The 25211-nt window shown below is 39.5% G+C and overlaps 1 protein-coding gene across 1 annotated transcript; it reads left to right on the top strand.

Annotated features, from left to right (window-relative positions):
* Positions 1–665: 665 nt before the first annotated feature.
* Positions 666–23605, top strand: lrig3 (leucine-rich repeats and immunoglobulin-like domains 3). The gene is made up of 19 exons (XM_007229748.4): positions 666–1139; positions 5856–5927; positions 6045–6119; positions 14243–14377; positions 14622–14765; positions 15429–15572; positions 15801–15944; positions 16495–16638; positions 17518–17598; positions 17843–17914; positions 18046–18117; positions 18516–18679; positions 18904–19233; positions 19443–19724; positions 19847–20308; positions 20458–20616; positions 20793–20933; positions 21155–21412; positions 22720–23605. Exons 1-19 carry the CDS (start codon positions 952–954, stop codon positions 22947–22949), a joined length of 3297 nt encoding a protein of 1098 aa, XP_007229810.3. The 5' UTR covers positions 666–951; the 3' UTR covers positions 22950–23605.
* Positions 23606–25211: the final 1606 nt, after the last annotated feature.

Consider the following 25211-nt stretch of genomic DNA (forward strand, 5'->3'; position numbering starts at 1 on the left):
CAGTTTAATTTTCAGACTGTATCAAGCTAAATTTGAAAATGAAAAATTGGGTATAAAATGTAATCTTTTTTTTTATTCAGTACAGTGAAGAATCTATCTAGCTTTTCATTTAAACCTTCCACAAACAGAATTTATAGAAAAAAGAAAAGTTGAATCTTTACTTGATTTTCGAATTTGTCCAATTTTGTGTCTTGTAACACAAATCTGATTTTATAAATCATAAAATAATAATACAAAAATATTATTTTATTTTTTTTTCCTGAAATTTCAATTGTAAGGGATGTAAGAGATGTAAGAGATGAAAAAAAACTAAAATTGGTAAAATGGATAAAAAACTATTTCTTGTACTGAGTTTTTAGATTCAATTTTCTTTTTTATTTTATTAAGCCTGAAACGGTATCACTGACCATCACGTAGGTTAGCTATATTGTTTATTAAATGCTAACTGCATTTAATAAACAATACAGACTGCATTTAATAACCCATTACAGATTAAACGGTTTTTCATTGAGGGGGTTTGTGTATTGTATATGCTCGAATTAAAATGTTAATCGGTTTCTTCGAACTAAATGCTCAGCGTTACCTTACACGTTTGATGAACTACATTACCCACAATCCTCCTCCATCTGCTCTACCTTGGCAGGCCTCGCTGCGCTCAGCCAATGGCTGCTCTCTCTGTGGGAGTCTGGTATGCTGGTCGCTGCGCTGTGGGGAAAAGAAGTGGGGAAAGTTTGGAGCAGAAAGAGCAGAAAGTTTGTCGGGAGGATGGAGGGCCCGGAGCCGCTGGAATAACCCCGCCGCGTTTATTCAGGAGCAGAGAGGAGTAGTGTTATAAACTCCAGTCCGCGCCGGTTCTCTCCTCGAGTCGGAGTTTGGACTTTTCCCTCGGTTTTCTCGGAGGACGGACGGCCGCGTTCGCGGAGCTCGACGAGTGTTTTCCACGGTGTTAAAATGTCCGCTGCGGAGCGCGCTGTGCTCCTGCTGCTGCTCTTCACCGGGGCTCAGCTCGTTTTTGGGAGTACGGAGGGTTTAGAGCCGTGTCCCGCCGCCTGCACATGTGTGGGAACTTTACTGGACTGTAGCCGGAGACTCACAAAGGGGACAGCGCCGGGCAGACTGCCCGCATGGGTCACACAACTGTAAGTTCATTTAAATAACACTTAAATTAGCGTTAATTAACCAGATAAGTTATTACTACATTTTCTTATTTACTGCAGATCATTTACAGTATGTATCGGAAGATAATTTAATAGCGAAAACAACAAAAACAACAATTAAAAAATACCCCTAAAAATACTAAACAGCAGCAGTGGAATTTAAAGTCAGTCGGTTAACCTAACCCAACAGCAAAACAGGCACTAGGTTAATAACTAACTAGTAACTATGTTGGCTAGACGTTAGTTAGGTTAAGTTAGCTAATATAGTTAGGCTAGGAGAGATGTGTCAGTAAAATCTTTCTAATGCAGTTCTTTAGTATTTGGTCTGATTTATTTTTGTTAATGACGGTAAAGTAAGTTACCTGCGCAGATTGTTTGGATCCGAGGGCCCACATTAACTAGCTTAGCTAGGTTAGCTAGCTTAACCATCCAAATAACGAAGTTTTTTTCTTTTTTTACAGTGTTTTTGTGTTAGTGCTGCTCTTTAACTTTTTAATATTTTTTTTCCTGAGTTGTTTGAACAATTGTTTAGCTTGAATAAAGTAAATGGTTATTTAATGCACTCTATATATATATATTTATCCATATACAGCTCTGGAAAAAATAAGAGACCATTAAAAATTATTAGTTTCCTTAATTTTACCAAATTGAAAACCTCTGGAATATAATCAAGAAGAAGATGGATGATTACAAGCCATCAAACCAAGCTGAACTGCTTAAATTTATTTTGCACCAGGAGTGGCATTAAGTTTTCCAAAAGCAGTGTGTAAGACTGCTGAGGGAGAACATGCCATGATGCCAGATGCATGAAAACTGTAAAAACCAGGGTTATTCCACCAAATATTGATTTCTGAACTCTTGAAACTTTATGAATGTGAACTTGTTTTCTTTGCATTATTTGAGGTCTGAAAGCTCTGCATCTGCATCTGCATGTCAGCCATTTCTCGTTTTCTGCAAATAAATGATCCAAATGTCTATTTTTATTTGGAATTTGGGAGAAATGTTGTCTGTAGTTTATAGAACACAACGACAATGTTCATTTTACTCAAACATATAACTATAAATAGCTAAATCAAAGAAACTGATTCAGAAAATGAAGTGATCTTTTAATTTTTTCCAGAGCTGTATACTGGAGTTAACAAGTAACTGATGGGAACGCTGCTAATATCAGCTGAAAACAGTAATTTGTTTTCACATAGATAGTTAAGCTCTTTTGTACATATAACCTAGTTGTCGTTCACTGAATTCCCAATACATAACTAGCAGTTTAACCTGGCTGTTAATTTATTTTTGCTCTTATTGCAGGGCTCTGGATAAACATGCAAATCACAAATTTGACCTAAAAATAATAGCAAAGCTAAGCCATTAGGCCTACAGACTCCTTATAGGAAGTTTTGACTATAAAAGCTAAAATCACCTCGAAAACAATGTCCTCTCACATTTAAGAGATTCTGGACTTCAGTGAAGTGTTTTTAATATGATATCCTAGAGCATTTCAACCTGGGAGACTGAAAAACCTTAAGGGTTCATTTGCACCTGAATTGATCCTTTGTGAATATACTCTGAAGGGACCCTGAAAGTGGTGGTCCACTGTATTGATTCATTGCAATTGCGTGGTAGATGTTGCCCTGGCAGATTTATCCCATGTGTTAAAATTCTTATTGGTTGTGGCCACTTTTCTACCCAAAGCTGAACATCCAAATATTATTTGCAGTCCATAGTTAAAATTCTGGTTCAGAGACATTTTCAGCTAAATTAAAGCATTTTCAAGCCTGCATCTTTACTCGTTATTAGCTTAAACAGTTTAATCTTTTATTTTTTTTAGACACCAGTTAATCTGTGTGTTTTTCACATTTCTAACTGTGCTTCTGGTATTAAAAACTCTTTTCATAGAATAGATTCTTACTTGCTCTCACACTTAATCTAATGTGTAATTCTCTTTCCACAGTTGATTGGATGAGTCCAAATTCATCTCCAGTGTTTCTTACTTGACACACTTAGCTACTGATGTGGGAAACAAACCTAGACTTGGGTCTGAAATACTGGACCTTCCCTTTAAGGCAGTTTGTTAGTATTTCCTTTGCTCAACAGCTTGGCATGGCAGTAAAAAAGAAGTCTGGAAAGTTTATAACGCCAGAAAGAGGCCCCTCCTTCCACTCCGCCGCCAAAAACAAGTCATAGCTGAGGGGGAATAAATTCTTTGTGCCGCACCATGCTAATTTATGAGTGGCTCTCCGGCACATCTTAAAGCCTTCAACTGGCCCGGCCTTTGTTTTCCCGGGGCCCATTATTTCTGCTGAATTAGCAGCTAAACTGAACCAGCAATGGAAGCCATTAAGGAGCCACTCTGTGTGGATCTGATTGTGTAACTCTTGCAGAGAGAGTGAGAGAGAGAGGGGAGGGAGGGAAGGAAGGAATGAGAGAGAAAAAGTGGGGAGAAGGGGAGAAGAAAACAAGGCTTTAATCCCAGTTCTCCCAGCCATGGTGGGAAATAGTGGGGAAGAACTTTGTGTGTGTTATGTTCTTGCTTAGTTTATCAAATCTAAAACCTTCTTAGGGTTTAATGTAGTTTAAAATGTAAAGCACCAATTCATTCATTCAAGTTAAAGTACTTTTAAAAATAATATACCCTCTCGTTTAAAAAAATCTTAACTGCCTCCAAAGCTCTATAGGTCAGCCAGCTCTTAAAGTGTAGAACTGTGCAGTTTTTACAGCTGGACGTTTTCTTGTAAGAGTTTGTGCTAAACAGTAGTGGCATGCTGATAACAGTTGGTACATTTTGTATTTTACACTTTTAACTGTTATTCTGTTATTTTTTTGCAGACGTTTCTCCAATTCACTTTTTGTATACAGCCAAGAGATACTGTTTAAGGGCTTGATCAGAATGTGTTGACTCAAGTATTAGTGCGTGTGAAGTTGGTAAAAGTAGATAATCACACTTGCTCTTTAGTGATTCTCTCTCCCTTCTGATTACTCTACAAGCCAAGTGTCCTATAAACTAACATGTAAGCTCAGACATGCCTATCTTATCATAACAAAGAGGCTGGATGTGTGTGTTTCTTTTCTTCTTTTGCCGCTGCTAGCTGTGTACTGCTCAGTAACCTTTAACAGCCCAGTCAGAAGCTTACATGCAGCAGGGTTCTTATCTGATCCACTTACGATATGGATTTCCAGAGGAAGCATGAGTGTGATAAATGCAGTGCTTTATCTGCCACTCTCTGTACACCTCCTCACCCTTTGGGAGGCAATAGTGTACATGATAAATGAGACAGTACGTAGTGACTGTGTTAAATGTACCAATACTTAAATTTAATTCCTTTATACATGACATGCCACTATGCTTTGTACAGTAAGTGAGGGATACATTGAATAACTATTCAAGCAAGAACACTTGATTCCTGCAGATGTGTTCCATTTTATAGTATGTGAATTTCCAGTAAAACATGTAGTTATTAGCCAAGAAAGAAACTGGTGCCCAAAACACACACGCACACTTATGGAAATTAAATGTGATCCTTGTTCTCGCTGCATTGTGAATAGGTTAAGAGTTGTTACTTCCCCCCCCCCTGGTTTGTGCTCACACTGATGGAGTCCAGATTTTGGGGGTGGATGCAGGGCCCAGCTGAGAAGTCTGGCACCACAGTGTTGCACAGATTGTACTCTCAAATAGCTCTTCTAAGGGCCTGTTTTTAACAACTTTTTGTAGGAACGTAGGAAAACAAAAAGCTTCACCAGTTTCAGTTCAGTTGCAGTGTACTCTTGTATCCAAGAGTATATGTATATAGATATGGAGGAGAGATAATCTGTTTCTGGTACATGTTTTGCAAAATGAGAACAGTGTGAATTAACACAATAGTGCACATCCTGCATTGGTAATTGTGGAAATGATATATTGTGCCACCACAGTTACGATTGTTTAAGATAAAGAGATGTAATTTAAACAAGTCCCTTTGGTCTGATTGTTATGAAACATATTTGTAATGTAAAAAGCAACTTGTTGTGTTATTGGAATTAACAATAGATGACAATTTGACTAAAAAACAAATGTAGCATGATTAAGGACTTGTAACTAGAAGATCTGGATTTTAGATCCTGTGAAGAACATCAGGAAACTTAAGCATAGTCCTGGAAAACTATAGTTACAGTACAAGGATGGAAACTGACACTGCTCTGGGGACAAGAAATAACATTTGTGACAGCTGTTTTATTGGGGTTTTAGAAAATTGAATTTTCAGATGACATTTTGGAGGGATATTTTTGCTGAGTGGATATTAATACTGAGAGAATGGTTCCCAATGGATTGGCCCACAGAATGTACAGCCATCTGGATAGACATGTTAATAAAGTAATCAGAAGTAAGCAACTTTAAGAAGAAAAAACAGTGATTTAGAAGTGATCAGTTGAGTGAACTGAACAGATTTGTCTTTTTAAAAATGTTGTGTTGGAAACTGGAAAAAAACACCACATTGTTCTTTACATAGTTTGTATTGCTATGTACTGTGACGGGCCTTGTGAACACTTCATTTGCCTTATTCAGATTTTTTCAGACTTAAAAAATTGTGTTGAATTTTACAGTTTTGTACCAATTTGCTTTGCTGCATGCAAGCTTCAGAAAATCTCTAGGGCTAGTCTGTGGAACTTGTGCTTGAAGGCACCACATTGTAACTTTGCCTGCCTGACAAATGCTGTTCTTCACAGGGACCTGAGCCATAACAAATTACGAGCACTTCCTGAAGGACTGTTTACCAGTCTGCAACACCTCAGTGAAATGTAAGTATGCTTTATGCTTTGCATTTCAGTAGAGGACACCTGTGTCCAACACCATGTTCTCATATTCTCTGTGGTTTACCACATGCAACAGCTTACCACTTAATGCTTGTGTTGCAGAAAGCTGAATAACAACGAGTTTGAGACGATTCCAGACTTTGGCTCTCATTCTGGGAACATCACCACTCTGATCCTGTAAGTCCTGGTTTAATGATCTATCAGTGATTTTAAGGTTTTATCAATGTATCTGTGTTTTTCTTTTTAAATTAAGGCTTTGTGTCAGGTTTTGTCAGTGTTTGTCTTTGATTAAGTTACTGTTTGTGTGTTTAGAAAGCTAATAGTTGCACTGGCTACAAAATTGAGTGTTCATTTACATGCACGAGGCAACGGGTATCCTTATGATTTCCACTGCCGGCCACTGACTTTCAGGTGGCAGCATATAAGTAGGCAAATTTTAATAATAAGTGTTTCACACTGTTGGCACATGTTTTATTTCTATTGAGTGCTTTTTAGTTTTTTTTTATAGTGGTTTTCACTTCTTGTCTGATGCACACTTGATAAAACTGTGGCTAAAAGCTAGCTGTTTCAATACATAAGTCTTATACCATCAAAATATACATAAAGGTACATGTAAGGTAATGTTGATTGTATCTGATTATGTCTTAATGGCACACCAGTAAGGCAAAGTGAAAACTTGCAAACATCCTTGGGTAAGAGTTTATAAATCCCTAGCAGACAATTTAACATAGAGATCCTGGAGTTAATACAAATCCAGTGTGCTAACAAATTAGTCAAGAGGTTTTAACACAGTAACTTGCCTTGCAAGATTGGTGATGAAGATCATTCCAACGTTGTTTTTCTGAGTTTTGGTGTGTACGCACATTCAAGCTTCATTAATTAGGCTAAGGTAACAGATCACACTTTTTGATATGCACTAAATATATGACGCAGTGAAAGTCTAGACACCGTATCAGTCCAGAAACTCAAGTCAACATGTTAAGACTTGAGAGAGAACCGCTGAGGGCTGCTCAGTTGTGTAACCATGTAGGTCTGTTTTCATACAGACGCGCACGCACACACACACACACACACACACACACACACACACACACACACACCCCCTGAGACATATCTGCTGCATGCAGGTGCAAATGAAGAAATAGTTGAGTTGGCAGTGAAAACTATTCTTTGCTGTGTAGTTTGGAATTCAAAGGAACTTTTTTTTAACATGCCTTTACAACCTCTTACTCACAATTATTCTCAAAAACCAACATGAATTTAACTTTGGAGCTTCATTTAGCCTAATTATTAACCTGCTAGGAGAGTTAAATCTTCCGCTGCCCTATAGCTGGAATGAAATACTTAGTTTTTTAAGCAGCATGACCCCAGGGTGAGTCTGGTCAGATGAGATGTTTTAAGATTAACGATCACCCCTTGCTAGAGCTAATGTCTAAATTTACTCATTCATACCAAACCACACAATTTTTATATAAAGAATTAATTATAAAGAGGCCCAATAGAGAATCTATCAGTGATTAGTTTTTTTGTGAGAGAGCATGCATATGTGTGTGTGGTATTTCCTATTGGAAGGAGAACAGAGCTCTACAAAGCCAACTGATGACTCCTTCTCCTGCCGTGGCGCCTGTAATAAGAACCATGGCTGCTCTGAGGCAGCAAAAGGAGAGTGGGCTCTATGCTGAGTGTCAAAATCAACACACTGAGTGTAAATCTAGGCCCACATAGGTGTATTGTAGGTCTTAAATAGCATCCTACTGTTTCAAGTATGTGCCATATATGGGTCTTGCTGGACAAAGAGGTATAGATGTTCTATACCATCTTATAAAATTAGGAATATTTTTAATTTGGACACTACCTAGAGGTAACTAGCAAATTAGAGAAAAACCTTTAGCATTTTTGTTAAGTCACTTTAGTATTCTCTCGAAGTAGTTGTTGCATTTACAGGTGCTGGTCAACGAATTAGAATAATTTGAAATAGTGCAATCATGAAATTCTTTGAATGCATTTTTTGTGCAGAAAGCAAATCAGGTGTTCACCGCACCTGTCCTACTCGTTAGACTAATCACAGAACTCGTTACCTGGAAAAAAATTTGCTCAGCTGAGCTTTCCAAAAGGCCCATTTAGGCCATTTAACTGTGACACTGTTGTTTTATTGAATTAGAATAATGGAGAAACCGTTTCATTGAATTAGAATAATTTTTATTATAATTACAATCATCAATTTCTCAGTATTTTGTGGCTGCCCCCTTGGCTTGAATGACTGCCTGAAGTCTCCGCGGCATCGATTTGACCAGCTTGTCGCAAGTTTCCGCACTCACAGCTTCCCAGGCAGTGGCGATGTTCTGCTTCAGTTGGTCCAGCGTAGTAGGCTTTCTGTCGCGAATTTTCCGCTTGACGATGGCCCAAAGGTTTTCAATGACATTAAGGTCAGGCGAGTTGGCCGGCCATGCCAAAACTTCAAGCTGTTATTTAGTGAACCAATCTTTGGTCGACTTTGCCGCATGAGCCGGTGCAAGATCCTGTTGAAATATGAAGTCTTCTTCGCCGAACTGTTCCTCAACAGTCGGAATCAGGAACGTTTCCAGAACATCTTGATATACGGCAGCATTGACAGTCTTCTTGAGGAAGCAGAGTTTCCCTACACCTCGAGCGGACATGCATCCCCAGACCATAACGCTCTGGGGAAACTTGACGGATCTTTTCACGCACTCGTGGTTGTAGGTTTCGCCACCACAACGCCAGACACGAGGACCTTGGTCACCGAAGGAGATGCAGAAGCGTGATTAGTCACTGAAGACCACTTTCTGCCAGTCTTCAGCAGTCCACTCACCGTGTTCTTTGGCCCACTTCAGCCGTTTCTACATTTGTTTCTTGTTCAGCATCGGTTTTACTGCTGGAACGCGAGATTTGAAGCCGAGTTCTCGCAGACGACAGTAAGTGGTTGATCTGGAGACGTCAGCGCCGGTCTGCTTGTTCCACAAGTCGGTGAGCTCGGAAGTGGACTTGAACCGGTTGCTGACTGCGATCTTTCTCAGCTGCTTGTTGTCGCGAGCAGAAGTTTTTCGGACGCCGGAACAGTTGGTGCGCTTGCTGCAGTTTTTTTTGAGAGCTTTGCAGACGGAAGACTGGCTGATGCCGAGCTGCTCAGCAATTTTAGTTTGGGTCAAGCCTTGTTGGCAAAGGGCTTGAATTTGAGCCACTTTTCCGGTTGAGAGGTCGCGCTGCTTACCCATGATTGATTTTACAACTTAGAAATTCTACTCAACCCTGACTTTATACTGCACAGTGAACACTCTTCACTGAAAACAAAAATTCGAGCATTTATTCTAATTCAATGAAACGGTTTCTCCATTATTCTAATTCAATAAAACAACAGTGTCACAGTTAAATGGGCTAAATGGGCCTTTTGGAAAGCTCAGCTGAGCAATTTTTTTTTCATGTAACGAGTTCTGTGATTAGTCTAACGAGTAGGACAGGTGCGGTGAACACCTGATTTGCTTTCTGCACAAAAAATGCATTCAAAGAATTTCATGATTGCACTATTTCAAATTATTCTAATTCGTTGACCAGCACCTGTAGCTTTAAAAGTCTTCTGCAAGCAGGCTGGGTTTAGGTACATTTTGAGGGGGTTAATAAAATGAGCCAAGACTGTTACATAACACTTGGGGGTTTTGGTATTGATCCTTTTTAAAGTAAAGGCACATGTTGTAAATTGTCTGGCAAAGAAGTCTGGTATAATTTAATTTGACATAAAAGATTGAATCTGTAATTATTGGAATCCTTTGGTTTAATATCAGTTGATTGGGCAGAGTTCTAGAACATTTAGTAATGCACTCCTTTAGTTTTTTACCCTCAGTTATAAAAATGTTTATCAGGTAAAGAAGCAAAGTAGTATCTTTAGTAAGTAGCACTTAAAATAGTGTTGTTGGCCGTTAAATTGGTAGGTTGAGTTGATTTACTCACAGAAAGTAATACAGAGAGGCAAACTTCAAAAGTTAAAAGAAAAAAAACTGCATGGAAATTGTTCAATTAATTAAAATGATGAGTGAATTGCTCCCAGCTGCTAAGCTATCAGCGTTTGTTTTTTCTCTGCGCTTTGGGGTCAGGCAAGTCGATGAGAGCTGCCGCTGTGTCTGCCTTACTGTTTAAATAAGAACTAAGTGGCATTCGATACTCCAGCATTTCTCTTTTTTCCCCTCCTCCCTCCCCTCGTAGCCTTCGGAGAAAGGGGAGGGATGGGGGAGAGAAACGAGTGCGTCGTAGAGTAATTCGGATGGGGGTTTTAGGAAGGCTCTGGCGCTGGAGCCATCTCATTAATTTCTTTGCAGAAGCAGATCCTGACTTCACTGGGAAAGTATGCTGAAATTGAATTGACTTGCAAGAAGCTAATGGTTTTCAGTGCCCTTGGTGAGCGTGTGTGGCATGACGGGCTTGTCAGCAGATTTTAGAGCCAAGTTTTTTTTAAAGAAAATATGAAATCTGCAGTCCACACTCACACACACAGTCAGGTATAATTTCCTCATGTACTTGTCCCTTAACAAATAGTATTGTTTATTATGTGCATTTATCCCATAAAGTAACCTAAAAATCATTTTCAGCCCTCCTGATGCAGAGGTCTACATAAATTCCTCTTAGTCGTTTACGTTTTACTACTAAAAATAAGATGAACAGATTTTTTGTGCTTGACAATTGAGGAAGCCTTAGCTCTGAGACAGCTGACAGGCCAAGGCCTGAAACGATTAAAGTAATGACACGTAATGAAGCTTATTTGCCAAAAATTGGCTGAACAAATTTGAAGTGTGTGTAGTAGGAAGGCACAATGCAATGCCTGTTTGTCTGCACCCTGGGCTGGAAGGAGGGGGAGATAAAGAGATAAGCTGGTTTGGAACTCTTCTACGCTCACACACACACACACTCTTTCTCTCGCTCTTTTTCTCTCACACACACATAACACGCACACACACATACATTCACACAAACTCACACACATGCATATATGCACACAGTCAGTGAGGTTCACATTTAAAAGGCCAATATTAAATCTCAGGGCAGATGTTGGAGAGGGAGAGTGAGAAAGAAGAAGGGGAGGGAAAAATTCTCTTCAGAGGCCTGCGGCAACCCCCGCTGCTGAACAGGAGAGAGAGTTTGATGTAGTGCAGGATAGTGTTGAGCAATCTGCGTCCTCCATTTTAGGTGCTAGCTATTTTTTAATGAGATGTAGCAAGTGAGCGAGTTCAAGAATATCAAACTTCTGGAGTTTGACAAAAGCAGTGATCTTATACAGCATTTAAGCCAGTCAATTTCCCAGCATATATAAACAAGAGTATAATCAAGACTGTCTAAATTGCTTAATTTATCTTGATTATTTTATTTAAACTAAACATTGATTTAAAAAATATCCCCATGATTTGGCTGTGTTCGCTTGTGGCTTCCATATCAGCAAGCTTCTCATAGTAAGATGAAGAACAATGCAAATTATCTTACATGTTATTATACATGTATAATGCTAATCATCGTATAGCACTGGCATTTCTGAATCTAGTTCATCAGGACTAATAATGCCATTTGGAATGAAGCCAGTTGTAGAGAGGCCTTTTAAAGGTATGACCGAATACATGTGATTTTTGTCTGCTATTTTGCCTATGAATGGAACACACTGATTTTCCTTAATGGTGGGTTGGTAGGGGAGAAATTTATGCTAAACGTTTTAATAGCAAGCTTATGCAATGAATCAAAAGCCACATTCCATAGTGTAGCTAAGAACTACATTATGTGGGTAATCATTGATGTGTCTTACACAGTAGGGTTAGCTTTTAGCTTAGCTTCCACTGCCTTTATTGGTTTATGCTGTGTTGCACCCCCAATAATCCTTTCCCCCTCTTCAAATAAGCCTAGAATTAGCTTTTAGACCTTTTTGTTGCATCACTTCAGTATCCTTTTAAGGCAGCTGTTGCATTTACTTTTTACTTTTAAAAGTCTTCTGCTAGCAGGCTAGGTGCAGTTCAGTTTTGAGGGGGTAAATAAAATGAGCCAAGACTCATTTTATTTGGAGTTTTTGGAGTTTACCCCTTTTTTTAAATGAGGAGCCAAAAATCCCCAAAAAGAAAAAATGATTCTCAAAAACTTTACAAGTAAAGCCATATTTTGTAGATCTTCCAATCTGGCAAATTAGTGTCAGTGTTTGGTGAAATAGGTCAAGGTTTAGGCTTGGACTGTCCTCCTCTCTGAAACTTGGGCAACCATTAGAAGTTTCACAAGGCCTAGAGCTTTTTTTCCCCTTTCTTCTTTTTTGTCCTTAGCCTTTGAAAGAAAAACTGGAAATTCAGGATGGCCCATACTGGGGTGGCTGCCAGGGTGAAAGGTGAAAACAGAGACCCAGGTGGTGTGTGCCTCTTTTGTCTCCTAGCACAGAGGCTGTGGTGCATGCAAAGCCTTTTGCAAATCTGCACACAAAAGGGTGGCTTGTACCCTTTCTGTGGGTGGTTTGCTTCTGCTGACGGATTGGACTTTTCCTTTTTTATGCAAGGAATGAGAGAGGTGATTGGTGATCATTGTGGTAGAAACTGAAGGGAGATGGGCTGGGGGGTAATGTGATAAGAATGTGTTGAGATGGATCTTGAAATACTGTATATAAGTTTTGAGTTGAGTCAGGGTCTGCGATACGCTTTTGCTCCCATTCCCTAACCAACCAGCTTTGTTGCTGCTGAAGAGGAGGGATTATAGTAGAGGACATGTTCTGGCAGGCCTCTCTCTCTTTCTCTCTCACTTTTTTTTTCCCTTTTTCTTCTCCCCTTTTCTTTTTTCCTCACACTTGGTTTCCTCACACCTCCCCCCCTCTTACCTTTTTTTCTTACTTGCTGTGTAGTACTTTGCTAATAGCATGATATGCTGTGCATCTTACAAACCTCAGAATTTGGTTCAGTGACTATAACTTGCACTGTTTATAGCTGCGTGGTCCCGTATATGTACATTTTGCGATATTGTATTTACAGCTTTCTGTTATTGTTTTGTTTGTTGAAGAGGAATCCCTCTGACATTCTGTAATATTCTTCATTCTTTGGTGTTTATTGCATTGTTGACAGTACTAAACTTTAGTCATTTTGTTAGAAGAATCTAGTCCTTGATTCTTATGCACATTTTAGATTTTTTTTAATGGCGTCACGTTTTTTACAATCACGCTATCTGATCATGAATATGTGAATAATTCAGGCATTAGTTGTATTTGTCTCTGTTTTAGTCATTAATAATGTTTTTAAGGATTTTGATTTTTTTTAGCTGTGTACAATGTTTGCACCGCTTGCTCACAGGCATTTTAAAGCTATTTGTGTGAATTTAATAGGATCCCAAAATATCTAGATACATGTGAACCTGATTCACTGATGTTAAACATTTATGCAGAGCCGTTTCAGTGCAGTCTCCCATTCAGCTTCAGTGTAAGATTAACTGATAGGCAGGCGGCTTCCGTTTTCTTTTTTATTTGTATATTTGTTGTGTGCTATTCCCTTTTTTTCTATGCTACATGGTTTATAAATGTGTACTGCAGAGGTTTTTCCCACCTGCTCAGTACATCCTGTGCTACATTGTCATATAGAGATCAGGCACTGATTTGGATTTGTTTGTTGGTTGTGCAGTACAATCATGTTGTTATAATTAAGTGTGTGTCTCTGTCTCTCTCTCTCGCTCTTCCCCACCGCGCCCAGCTAAAATCAGGGTAAAGTGTGGCTTTATTAGTAAGACCACTGTGAATGCAGAAAGTAAACATACAATCCACTGCATTTTAAGAGCTTTTTTTTCCTCTCGCTCTAGCTCACTCTCTCGCTCTCACTCTCTCATACACACATACACAAAGGCAGCACTGTACAGTCTCTGTTTATAACTGAGGCAGCCCGTGCACTGCAATTTAGGAGGCGTGCAACCCAGGAAATTGCTGGTCTCAGCCATGCCGTGCTTTCACTGAGGGAATGGTATTCATCAACCAAGTAATTGGCAGTTTTTTTTAAATACCTTGTAAGTAATTACCTTATAAACAAAATAACATGGCACTCAAGCAAACGTCTGTTTTGACCTGTTTCTTGGAATGCTGACATGGGTTCTCTCGTTGCGTACCCGTACTCATGGCCTGGAGTTCATAACTAAGGACAGTACCAGCTCACTTGAGGGATGTGTCATTTATTGTGGTAAAGTGAGCCTGCTCATTCTTAATCGTGGCTCCAAGAACCAATTTGAGCCTGCTGACCAGTGTTATTCAAATGTCTGCACATTTCTGGAATTAATTTTACCCTCCGCATGTCTGTTTTCAGAGCTAACAACAAGATCTCAAAGATCTCATCAGAACGGCTGAGACCGCTGGTTGCTTTGGAAACGTTGGACCTTGGCAATAACAACCTGCAAGAAGTGAGGACTGGAGCCTTCCCTCCTCTACCTCTAAAAAACCTGTGAGTGCCTCTTTTTTTTTAGAAAATGCATGACTTAATACTCACCATGGAAATGTGTAGCAGCCTAGCAATCACTCTCCTGTATTTGTGCTGTAAATAAGCTAAGGCAAAATGTAAATGTTTTTACTGTGTAATAATTTAATTTCCAACAATATGTTTAGCAACAATATATTCTTCTGAACAGAATTTTAAGTTTATTGAGATCTTAAGTTTAAAGGTGAGTTTTGTGCATTTGTGTTTTCAGGTATCTAAATAACAACCGAATATCTGTCTTGGAACATGGCTGCTTAAATAACCTCTCCAGCACTCTGCTGGTTTTGCGGCTGAATAGGAATCGCCTGAACTCCATTCCTGCCAAGACCTTCCAGCTACCCAACCTTCAACACCTGTGAGTGGCTTCTTTACAATACGCTTATTTGTGGTTAGTCTCCAGTAGTTTTAAAGACTGACCGAGCATGTGGTGAGAAAAAAAACCAAAAATTAATTAAAAAATGTAAAGTATGTCAGATGTTGCTGAAGTGTTCCATAGTAAAATCTTGTCCAGTATATTCTTTACTAAATTAGGAACTGAAAATACACTGGCATGCCAAAAGTCACTGAATAACAGTGTAAATAGATTAGGGGAGGGCTTGGGAACTGTAACCTTACAAGTCGAGGTGTTATCTTGTGAGTGAGGCTGGACACTTACATAGTTACTGGTGTTGGTGGTGGGTACCGTATGAATGGGACATTCTATATCCAAAGTTATGCAGGCATTAAAATATCCTCCATTCACAGTGTTGTGTCCAGGAAATACGTCACAGAATGTAATAGTAATGATTGTGACTGGTGGCACCTGGCTAGAATGGTCCACATAAACAGAAAAGCCACTCAGGTCCATCCCACAGGCCAGTGCAGTGTTCTTTAGCTTCCATGGGACATACCAAAAGTTATGGAAACAATACTTGTTCCTGTCCCCTTATATATGGGATGTCTGTATATATAGATCTAGTATAGTATCTCCTTGTATTTAGTTCCCTTGGTAAAACCCCATGTTGGTTGTGATTGACAGAGACCTCAGCAGGAACAGAGTGAGACGCATTGAAGGCCTGACCTTCCATGGGCTTCACAGGCTCCGCTCTCTAAAGATGCAGAGGAACGGCATCACCCGGCTGATGGATGGTGCTTTCTGGGGTCTCAGCAACATGGAAATCCTGTAAGTGCATTATTACTATTGTTAAAGTGTATGAAATGTTAATCAAATTAAGCTGAGTGTGTTGTTGTGTGGAATATAAAAGGAATCTATTATTATATTTCTATTTAAAGAACTTTCAAACAAATCTTGGTGAATAAATCCTAAATATGTTGTTGCTGGGCAGGTATGAGTATGGGAATAATGTGCGTGTTTAAACGTGTGTGTGTGTGTGTGTTTGTGTGTGTGCAGGCAGCTGGAGTATAATAATTTGACTGAGGTGAGTAAAGGCTGGCTCTACGGACTGCTTACCCTGCAGCAGCTGCACCTGGCTCACAACGCCATCAGCCGCATCAAACCAGATGCCTGGGAGTTCTGCCAGAAACTCGCCGAGCTGTAAGTGACATGTTATTTTCTCTCTATTTCTTTCTCTTTCTCTTTTTCTGTTTCATTCTCTCTCTTTTTTTTTGTTCGCTTTCTCTGCAAAGTAATAATAGAGGATGGGTGACTGCCTCTGTCTCGTCCCGTCATATCTGAGAGGGGTCTGAGGGGGAGAGAAAGAAAGAGTTAGTTTCACTGCACCAGCATAGCAGATAATGAGCAGGCTGATGGCAGTGTAAAATGTGTTGAGCTTTTGTTAGTGCTGTTTACGGCTGTGACCTGGCATGTTTGTTAGTCCACTCTGTGAGGGTCAGTGGAGTTGTTTTTGTTTCTGGTGGATATTTTTTCAGTGTCTGCTTTTTATTGTTTTTTATTACCATGTCAGCTAAGTAATCATAAAAAAGGCTAATTAAGTAGTAAAACTAGACTTAAAATGTGTTGAAATAACAATGAAGTATTTTGCATAAATAAATAAAAAAAATCAATGAAGTATTTTGCTATTAATAATGATATTAATAATGTTCTCTGATTTGTTTCTTGTCCTTTGTTTTCTCATTTCTCTCAGTGACCTGAACTCTAATCAGCTGGCACGGCTGGAAGAAGGCAGCTTTATGGGTCTTAGTGTGCTTGAGCAGCTCTCCATTGGACACAACAGGGTCAGCTTCATTGCAGACGGAGCCTTTAGGGGCCTTTCCCTGCTGAACACACTGTGAGTGGACATTTCAGAATTGGGTCTCTGTTGTATCCTGTTATGTTTGCAGAAATCAAATTATTGAGACAATTACAATTGCAATTGGATTAATTAGTGTGAGTCCTGGCTGGTAAAGCATTGTATTGCACTGGTTGTGGTATACAGTTGTCAGAGCAGTGCAGGAAATATTCAGGCCACTGTTTTCATGTTTTATCGTGGATTAGCATGTCATGATTTTAATACAAATGTAAAGCCGTAAGGTGTGCAGTAGACTTCAGAAACCCAATACCTCAGTACCCTCCCCCACACCCCTCTGTTCCCTTTGCTAGGACTTACTTTTAAACGAAACCAAATGGCAACTGAGCGTGAAGGTCAAGAGTGTGTGTGTGTGTGTGTGTGTGTGTGTGTGTGTGTGTGTGTGTGTGTGTGTGTGTGTGTGTTCAAGCAGCCCCCTCCCTAACACAGTCATTTGTAACCAGGCATGCAGGGGAGGAAACTAGCTGTTTGAAAGCAGTTAAACATGGCGATGGGCGCAAGGTGGGATAGAAAGTGGGCCCCAAGTAATTCAGTCATAAAATGGAGGGTGTGTGTGAATGATAGAAATCTTCTTAAATTTTAGGAACTTCACTGCACAGGACAAAACATCTGAAGTGCTGCTTAATACATCATTTTCCAATTAGTTTATTGTTATTATACATGAATAGTAATGCAGTTATTAAGCTAAACCTAGCTAAACCTATGTATGATTATGTGGATCTTAAAGAGTTCTTTTTGTCTCCATTCTTCTAAAACAAAAACACAGACAGAGTAGCTTTATGAGCACTTCCAGCTCAGTTTTCAGAGTGTGGAATTTAACTGTGGTTTTGATTTTGATTTCTCCCCCTCTCTGTCAAAAAGGGATCTGAAATACAATGAGATTTCCTGGACCATTGAGGACATGAATGGACCCTTTTCTGCACTGAACAATCTCAGAAAATTGTGAGTGAACATGTGAAATGTTTTAATTACATCTTTATATAATTTACATCATAATACCCACTATAGTTGTTGTTGTTTTAGTTGTCATTAATGTAGGTGATTATGTAGCATAAAGTGGTTGATATTGTTACACTTAGTAAATAAAAAAAAGACTGAACTTTTTAATGTTGTAACACTTTGTTTAACATGATTGGAAAAGTGTATTCAAATGAATTTAAACACTTAATCGCTCATTGCATTTCAGGTTTCTTCATGGGAATCGTATTCGATCAGTTACCAAGAAATCCTTCACAGGCCTGGACCTTCTGGAACAGCTGTAAGTATTGTACTATTACAGTAAAATCAATACAGTCCAACACATCTTTTAAAACTGTTTTGGGTCCTTTTTCTGTAACTTCTGTTTTTTTTTCAGTAACTAATGTATTTTTCTCTTTCCTTTCAACTCAGTGACCTGAGCAACAATGCCATCATGTCAATTCAAGGCAATGCTTTCTCTCAGATGAAGAAACTAGAAGAACTGTAAGTGTAAATTCTTTCTGCCTGATGAATTCCATACATCAGAGTAAAGGATAATTTCAGAGTAGAGTATAATCAATGTCTGATTGGTGATAGTCTTGTGTTTTTCTGTGGTTCAAAAAACTAACAGCAGTAAAAACAAGCCTTGTCATACTGCTGTGGTTATTTGATTCACTCAAAGAGAATGTCAGAATTGCCTTTGAAGAGCTCCTCTTTCTAAAAGGGGGAGGGCTCAGGTTTGTGCAGTGTTTAAGCTGTCTGGAAATTGAAAATGGGTTTGTTTTAACAGTTTAATAGTCTAGCTTATCCAAAAGCTGATAAAGCAAAATGATCTAATCAGTGCATAAATTCAACACTAAGTTGGGATTATTTTTCTTTTTTTTTTTTTTCTGCTGTGCCAGCCTCCTGAACACGTCGAGCCTGCTGTGTGACTGCCAGCTGAAGTGGTTCCCGCAGTGGGTGGCAGAGCACGCCTTCCAGCCTTTGGTCAATGCCAGCTGCGCCCATCCACAGCTGTTGAAGGCCAAGAGTGTCTTCGCCGTCAGCCAGGATGAGTTCGTGTGCGGTAAGTGGGCACCTGGGACACATTTTCCAAGTGTGTTAGACCTGTCTGAGCATGACTTTTCTCAAGGTGGAAAATTTGTAATGGAAGGAAAAATGCCTTTGAACAACTTATTGTTCTTAGAGTAGTGAAAGTAGAGCAAAGATTTGTATTCCTGAACATGTTTTAATTGTGGGTGTTTGTAAATGACAACAAACAGAAGCCTTAATCTTGTTTAAATCTTACAGATGACTTCCCCAAGCCTCAAATCACCGTGCAGCCAGAGACGCAGTCAGCCATCAAAGGAACCAACGTCACCTTTGTGTGCTCTGCAGCCAGCTCCAGTGACTCACCCATGACGTTTGCCTGGAAAAAGGACAACGAGGTCCTGAACGATGCAGAGATCCACAACCAGGCCCACCTTCGCTCACAAGATGGTGAGGTGAGCCAGGTCACGGAGTACACCACCACTCTGCAGCTCCATCATGTGGAGTCCTCCAGCGAAGGCAAATACCAGTGCGTCATCTCGAACCACTTTGGTTCCACCTACTCCGCCAAGGCTAAACTGACTGTGCACAGTAAGTACTGGGCATGGGTGCTTTATGGTGGGGCTGTTATTTCTAAACAATATAACCACATTCCTATGTTGGTTTCAAGTGGAATATAGAAGTTTAGTCAGCTCATTTCATTTGATGGAAAGTTACTGTAGGTTTATTAGATTTTGTTTTTATACAGTGTTTTAAATGTAATGTATTAATATCACATTAATCTTCTCTCTCTCTCTCAGTGCTGCCATCCTTCACCAAAATGCCCATGGATCTGACCATCAGAGCAGGGGCCACAGCCCGGTTAGAATGTGCTGCTACTGGGCATCCCACTCCTCAGATCGCTTGGCAGAAAGACGGAGGAACCGACTTCCCGGCCGCCAGAGAACGGCGGATGCATGTTATGCCCAGTGATGCGGTCTTTTTCATCGTGGATGTGAAAACTGAAGATATCGGAGTGTACAGCTGTACTGCCCAGAATACAGCAGGGGCAATATCTGCTAATGCTACGCTAACTGTACTTGGTAAGATCTGTGCTGAGACTGTAAAACTAGATGCTGCTAATTGTTTTATATATTAAAATTCTCTTTACACTTTTTGCATTAAAGTATTATTCTGACCTGATGTGATTCTGTGTTTTCTACAGAAACTCCCTCTTTTCTGCGGCCACTTATGGACCGCACTGTGGCTAAGGGTGAGACTGCTGTGCTTCAGTGCATTGCAGGTGGGAGCCCCCCACCACGGCTTAACTGGACTAAGGACGACAGTCCACTATTGGTGACTGAGCGCCACTTTTTCGCTGCTGGAAACCAGCTCCTGATCATCGTGGATGCGGCTGAGGGCGACGCTGGCATATACACATGCGAGATGTCTAACCCACTGGGCACAGAGAGGGGCAACATTCGCTTGGCCATTCTGCCTAACCCTAACTGTGACTCTGGCGCTGGTGTGCTGAGCCCAGTCAGTGGGTCAGAGGTGGACGGATGGACCACCGTTGGCATAGTCATCATCGCTGTGGTCTGTTGTGTGGTTGGAACGTCATTGGTGTGGGTGGTCATAATCTACCACACACGCAGACGCAACGAGGACTGCAGCGTCACAAACACAGGTCAGCATTACTAACATTGTCTTTAGTCCATAAAATTTCAGTAGCTTCTTGGTATGACTAAAATGAAAGTTTTTATTTCAGTTGTTATACGTAATAAGTTGTGTTAACATGCTTAATGTAGATGACTCAAAAATATGTGTTCTGCATAGATGAGACGAATCTTCCTGCGGATATTCCCAGCTACCTGTCCTCACAGGGAACTTTGGCAGAACGTCAGGATGGTTATGTACCTTCTGAGAGCGGCAGCAGCCACCAGTACATGAGCTCCTCTATGGGAGGATTCTACATGCAGCCTAAAGACATGAATGGTAAGATAATTGTTACATCTGCCACTCTTAGAGAGAAAAGTCCAGCACTAATATTTATATGGCGGAAATGTGTGGAATCAGTTTCCTTGATCTAATCTGTTAATTTAATTCTTTACTGTTTGCTCTGCATTAGTCTCTTTAATAGAGCAGTGTTAATAATTGTATGCTACCTACAGGTCTCTGTCAACTGGACACAGGAAGTGAAGCAGACATGGAGGCAGCCATTGACCCTTTGCTCTGCCATTACCAAGGAACTATTGGTTCCCTGCTGAGAAGAGGCAACTTGTACAGCTCAGAACCTACAGACACATATATAGGTAAGTGTTTGCACTTTTCTTGTTTTTTTTTGTAAATTCCTTCCTCCGTTTTGACCGTAATAAGACCGATATAGTACTTTAGCTTTGTCCTGGTTTGAGCTCAGTCTTTATTGCGTTAAACTCGTAAAAAGTTATAAAGATGCAGAAAAAATGTAAAGCAATTTTTGTAACTGTCTCATTCATTGTTTTTAACATTTATTCTGGTTGTCGCCCCGCCTCAGGATGTACTACAGAACAGAGCCCTTCCTGCAGGGACTCCTACAACACAGCCCTCTCCAGTTCGAAGAAGAGAGAGCATTACCCATGTGCTGCATCTCTGTCCTCTGATCCCTTCGATTATATGAGTTCTGGGTTGCTGATGCAGTTGCCCACTGGGGGTCTACATGGAGGACCCCATCTGCAGAATGAGTGCCTCTGTCCAGGGGAGTGTGAGGGGGGAGAGTGTGTTCAGCCCCGGCTCTTCTCTGGCTCCTATATGGGTGAGTCAGGCTTCCTGAAAGGATTATATTGGATAAAAAGTTAGAGATTGTGTTGGGCAGCTTTCTGTATGGATAATTTAAGGTAGTTGCACTTTTCTCAGTTTATTAAAATGTTTATTCTGAGGATTAAAAGGTTTTGACCTCTGTCAACCTGAACTTTTACTTTTTTTATAATAGTGAAGTGTCATACAGTGTTTGATTTAAACTTACGTGGGTGGAGACAAGGATATCATGATATTTGTAGACTGATGTAAGCTTCCCTCTCCTGCTAGCTACATTAGCTTTAGGCTTAAAAACTAGTTGCAAGTGGCTCCAAGTGGTCACTCAGCAGGCGCCTGTGAGCTGATGTATCGGAACCAAGTCACTGCGTTTCTACTGAACACACTGTGATGCTACTAACTAATGCTGCAGCAGCAGCAGTTTGAAAAGAGGTGGAGTCTGGCTTCACATACATCGGAGGAAGCATGTGCTAGTCTTCACCCTACTGGTGTGTTGGGGCATTACTAGTGATGGGGGAGTCCTAATGAGTGGGTTGGGTAATTGGCTGTGTACATTTTGAGAAAATGGGGGAGAAAAAAAAAAAAAAAAAAACTAACGGCAAAAGTAGAGCTGGGCGATATGGCCCAAAATTTTTAAATTTTTTTTTAATTCGATTTTCGATTTAAATCAGTTTTTTTCCCTACTAAAAATCAAACTAAAGATGATAAAGAAATGTTAAAAAAATAGTTCTTATTTAATTTGTTTTCACTTAACTAACACATCTAGTAACTTTTAGAAAGCTTTCTCCAACATAGTTTAGGTACTGACACAATGCACCCTCAAACTTAAAAAATAAAATAAAAAAATAAACACACCCTTAAAAACAAATAGAAATAAATAAAATGATGCCTTTTTTATAAAACTTATAAAGTAGAAAATAGAAAACAAGTACAATTTAATATGCTATTAAGTAAATACTTTTCCCTATTGGGCTAGAATTGCAAAACAAAGCTTTTAAATAAGTGCCAGTGTTCTATAGAATGAGGTGATCTTCCCGATGCGCGCAGAAGGGAGGGAGGGTTGGAGAAACTCAGAGAAAATCGATTTTTATAAAGGCACATAGTCCTTAACTGTAAATTCAAATTAATCGATAAAATCGATTAATCGCCCAGCTCTAGGCAAAAGTACATTTTGTAGGGGTAGACAAATTTTTTTAATGAGAGCAAAAATGTAACTGACTACTAAAATATCTGCATGTTAATTGTTTGATTGACCGTGGCGTGGTTGTAGGTCTATTGAATGCTCAAATCTTCGTTCTTTTTTTTTAGGTACGTTTGGTAAAGCTCCATGGAGACCACAGCAAGAGATGTACCCCGGCCTCTGCACCTCGATCTCTCATAACGGAGTAACGCTTCACGAGAATCCTTATGCTGCTTTAGATACTGACTCAGACCGTGAGGAGGACCTTTCCCAGCACCCCACAGCGGATCTAGACAGCAGTGTATACGAGCAGCCCTTTGACAGCAACAGGACACTCAGCTCTCAGCCCTGCTCATAGCACCCGGGGCTGAGCTTATAAAGAGACTCTCCATTCTGTTTGTTCGTGAGGAGGACCAAAAAGGAATTCTACCTCAGAATGGACGCTCCACGCACGCGCTGGTTTGAATGTAAAAGATGAAATGAGGAATCGTTCAAAGAAAAAGACTGTTTTAAAAAGGAAATATATATAGACATTGTTACTTTTGTACAAAAAGATGATATATACGTTTTATAAAGTGTTATTATATTTTGTAAATTAACAGTGTAAATAGGATTCATTATTTTGCTTACTGTTTTTTAATTGAAAATGTAAAGTTGTCAAAAACAGACCTGAAGAGTTGAAGACTCTGCACACCTAAGGGAACATTTAATGGCTGGTCCACCTCTTCCATGCAAAGATTGCTTTGTCATCCTGTTATATAGTTTATATTTCCTTTCATATGCCTCGTCCATCTGAGATTTTGCTCAGCCAGAGGAACGGTTCTACAGCAGTTCTACAAGGGAACTATTACAAACCATGTTGTTGGCTTTCAGTGTTTGACCCAGTTCTGTTTGTGAGTTTATTCATTTATACATGCATATGCTTTTATTGCTTTATTGCTGCAAGTAAAGCATCCATTTGCACATATCAGTTCATGATAATAAAACATCTTACTATGTGCTGCTAAACTGAAACTGTGGACACATTTTTCTGGCTTCAGTCAGAAAGCAGTTAAAAGTGAGGCTTCTTTGGAAAATTCCACCCTAGTGGGCTGTTCCAAAATCAACTTGGACTTGGAGTTCTATCCAGAGTTTTAATGTTAAGGACAGCGTGGAAGCTCCTTGCTCTTCTTTCATACTTTTAGTTGGGTTTTGTTGTTGCAGGGGAGGTTGTCAAGGTTGGTAGCCTCTCCATGTTTAACAACAGACCACCAAACATGGCCGCAAGCTTCTGTGTTCAGCCATCCTCCCTCAGTAGTCAAAAAACAGCAATCTTTAGAAAGTGAGAAGAGGTAAATGGAAATGGAGTTATTTTTCATCATCTGCTTTTGTTAATGATATGTGCCATTACTTTAGTGCACATGTCAAGCTGTATTTAAAAGTGAGGGATGGGAATTTTTCCATATGATGGGTTCGCTAGAATCAGTATGAACTAAAACCTCACAGTTTAATCCTAAAACATCACTTCTCTGTTGGATTTCAGCTTCATTTTTCAGTTGCAACACTTTTTGTGATGAAATTTGAGATATTCATTTGTTTATTGTTTATTAATGAGATAAAAAAAAACCCTATGAAAATGAATCCATCAAATAATACTGAAAACTTACTGGAAACAATTTACTTTCAAATTAAACCACGTATTTGCCACGAGTTTGTCTTAATCATGTAAAGACAAAGAAAAATGTAACGGAAGGACAGGACAATGAGACTTTGATAAAATGTTAGGATATACAGAAAAGACAATACATAGAATAGAAAGATGAGTGTGCCCTTTAGCTCTCATCTTCCCTAAAACTATATTTAGACCTCTTTCTGGGTGGGACTGAACATTTTACCTGCTGTTGCTGTTTGCCTAATTCTGTACAGTCATTTGAAACAGGACCAGAGATTATTTGATCTTCTATTATATGGTTTGAAGATGTACACAGGTAAATGTATTAATCTTACAAAACAGGATTAATAATTAAAATGTTCCTCACCACCTGAAATACTACTACAATCATGTTTCAGAATTTGAGATTATTAGAGAGCCTTTAATTAAGAAGTCGGGTATTTGGGCTTCTTTCCCCTTTTTTTACTCTGGTATAAAAAGTGTTTGCATTTCCTTTTTAGTTTTATATTGCAAGCCTTGAGCTACATTTTCCAGCCTGTATAAAGCTCATGCCAAGTTCTTTATAAATAAGAACATCAAAATATGAATTAGTGGCCGATAGCATTCCAAATTTTTGCCTTGAAAACTAAACTTTACACTGAGCTGTTTCTAAATTGAAGCACTAACAAGCAGCCAAAGCTTCCAAAACTGCCCATCAGAAGGAAAACTACAGCTAACATCATATTGCATTAAGTGTGTGCTGTTTCAGACGTATCATTCATTCTTTTTTTCCATCTGAAATCAAATCAACAATTCTCTATTAGTATAAACAAGATCAATCGTATAAAGTGCATTAACTGAAGCAACAGAGGGAGTTCTTTAAGAAGAGGGAGATAAAGGTCCACAGTGAATCTCATAACCCAAACTACTTCTTTATCTTCAACTTTACTCTAAAACTCTAAAATAAGATCGAATAAATTGTTGAATATG

Source organism: Astyanax mexicanus, chromosome 2, assembly GCF_023375975.1.
Source record: "Astyanax mexicanus isolate ESR-SI-001 chromosome 2, AstMex3_surface, whole genome shotgun sequence".
Lineage (NCBI taxonomy): Eukaryota > Metazoa > Chordata > Actinopteri > Characiformes > Acestrorhamphidae > Astyanax > Astyanax mexicanus.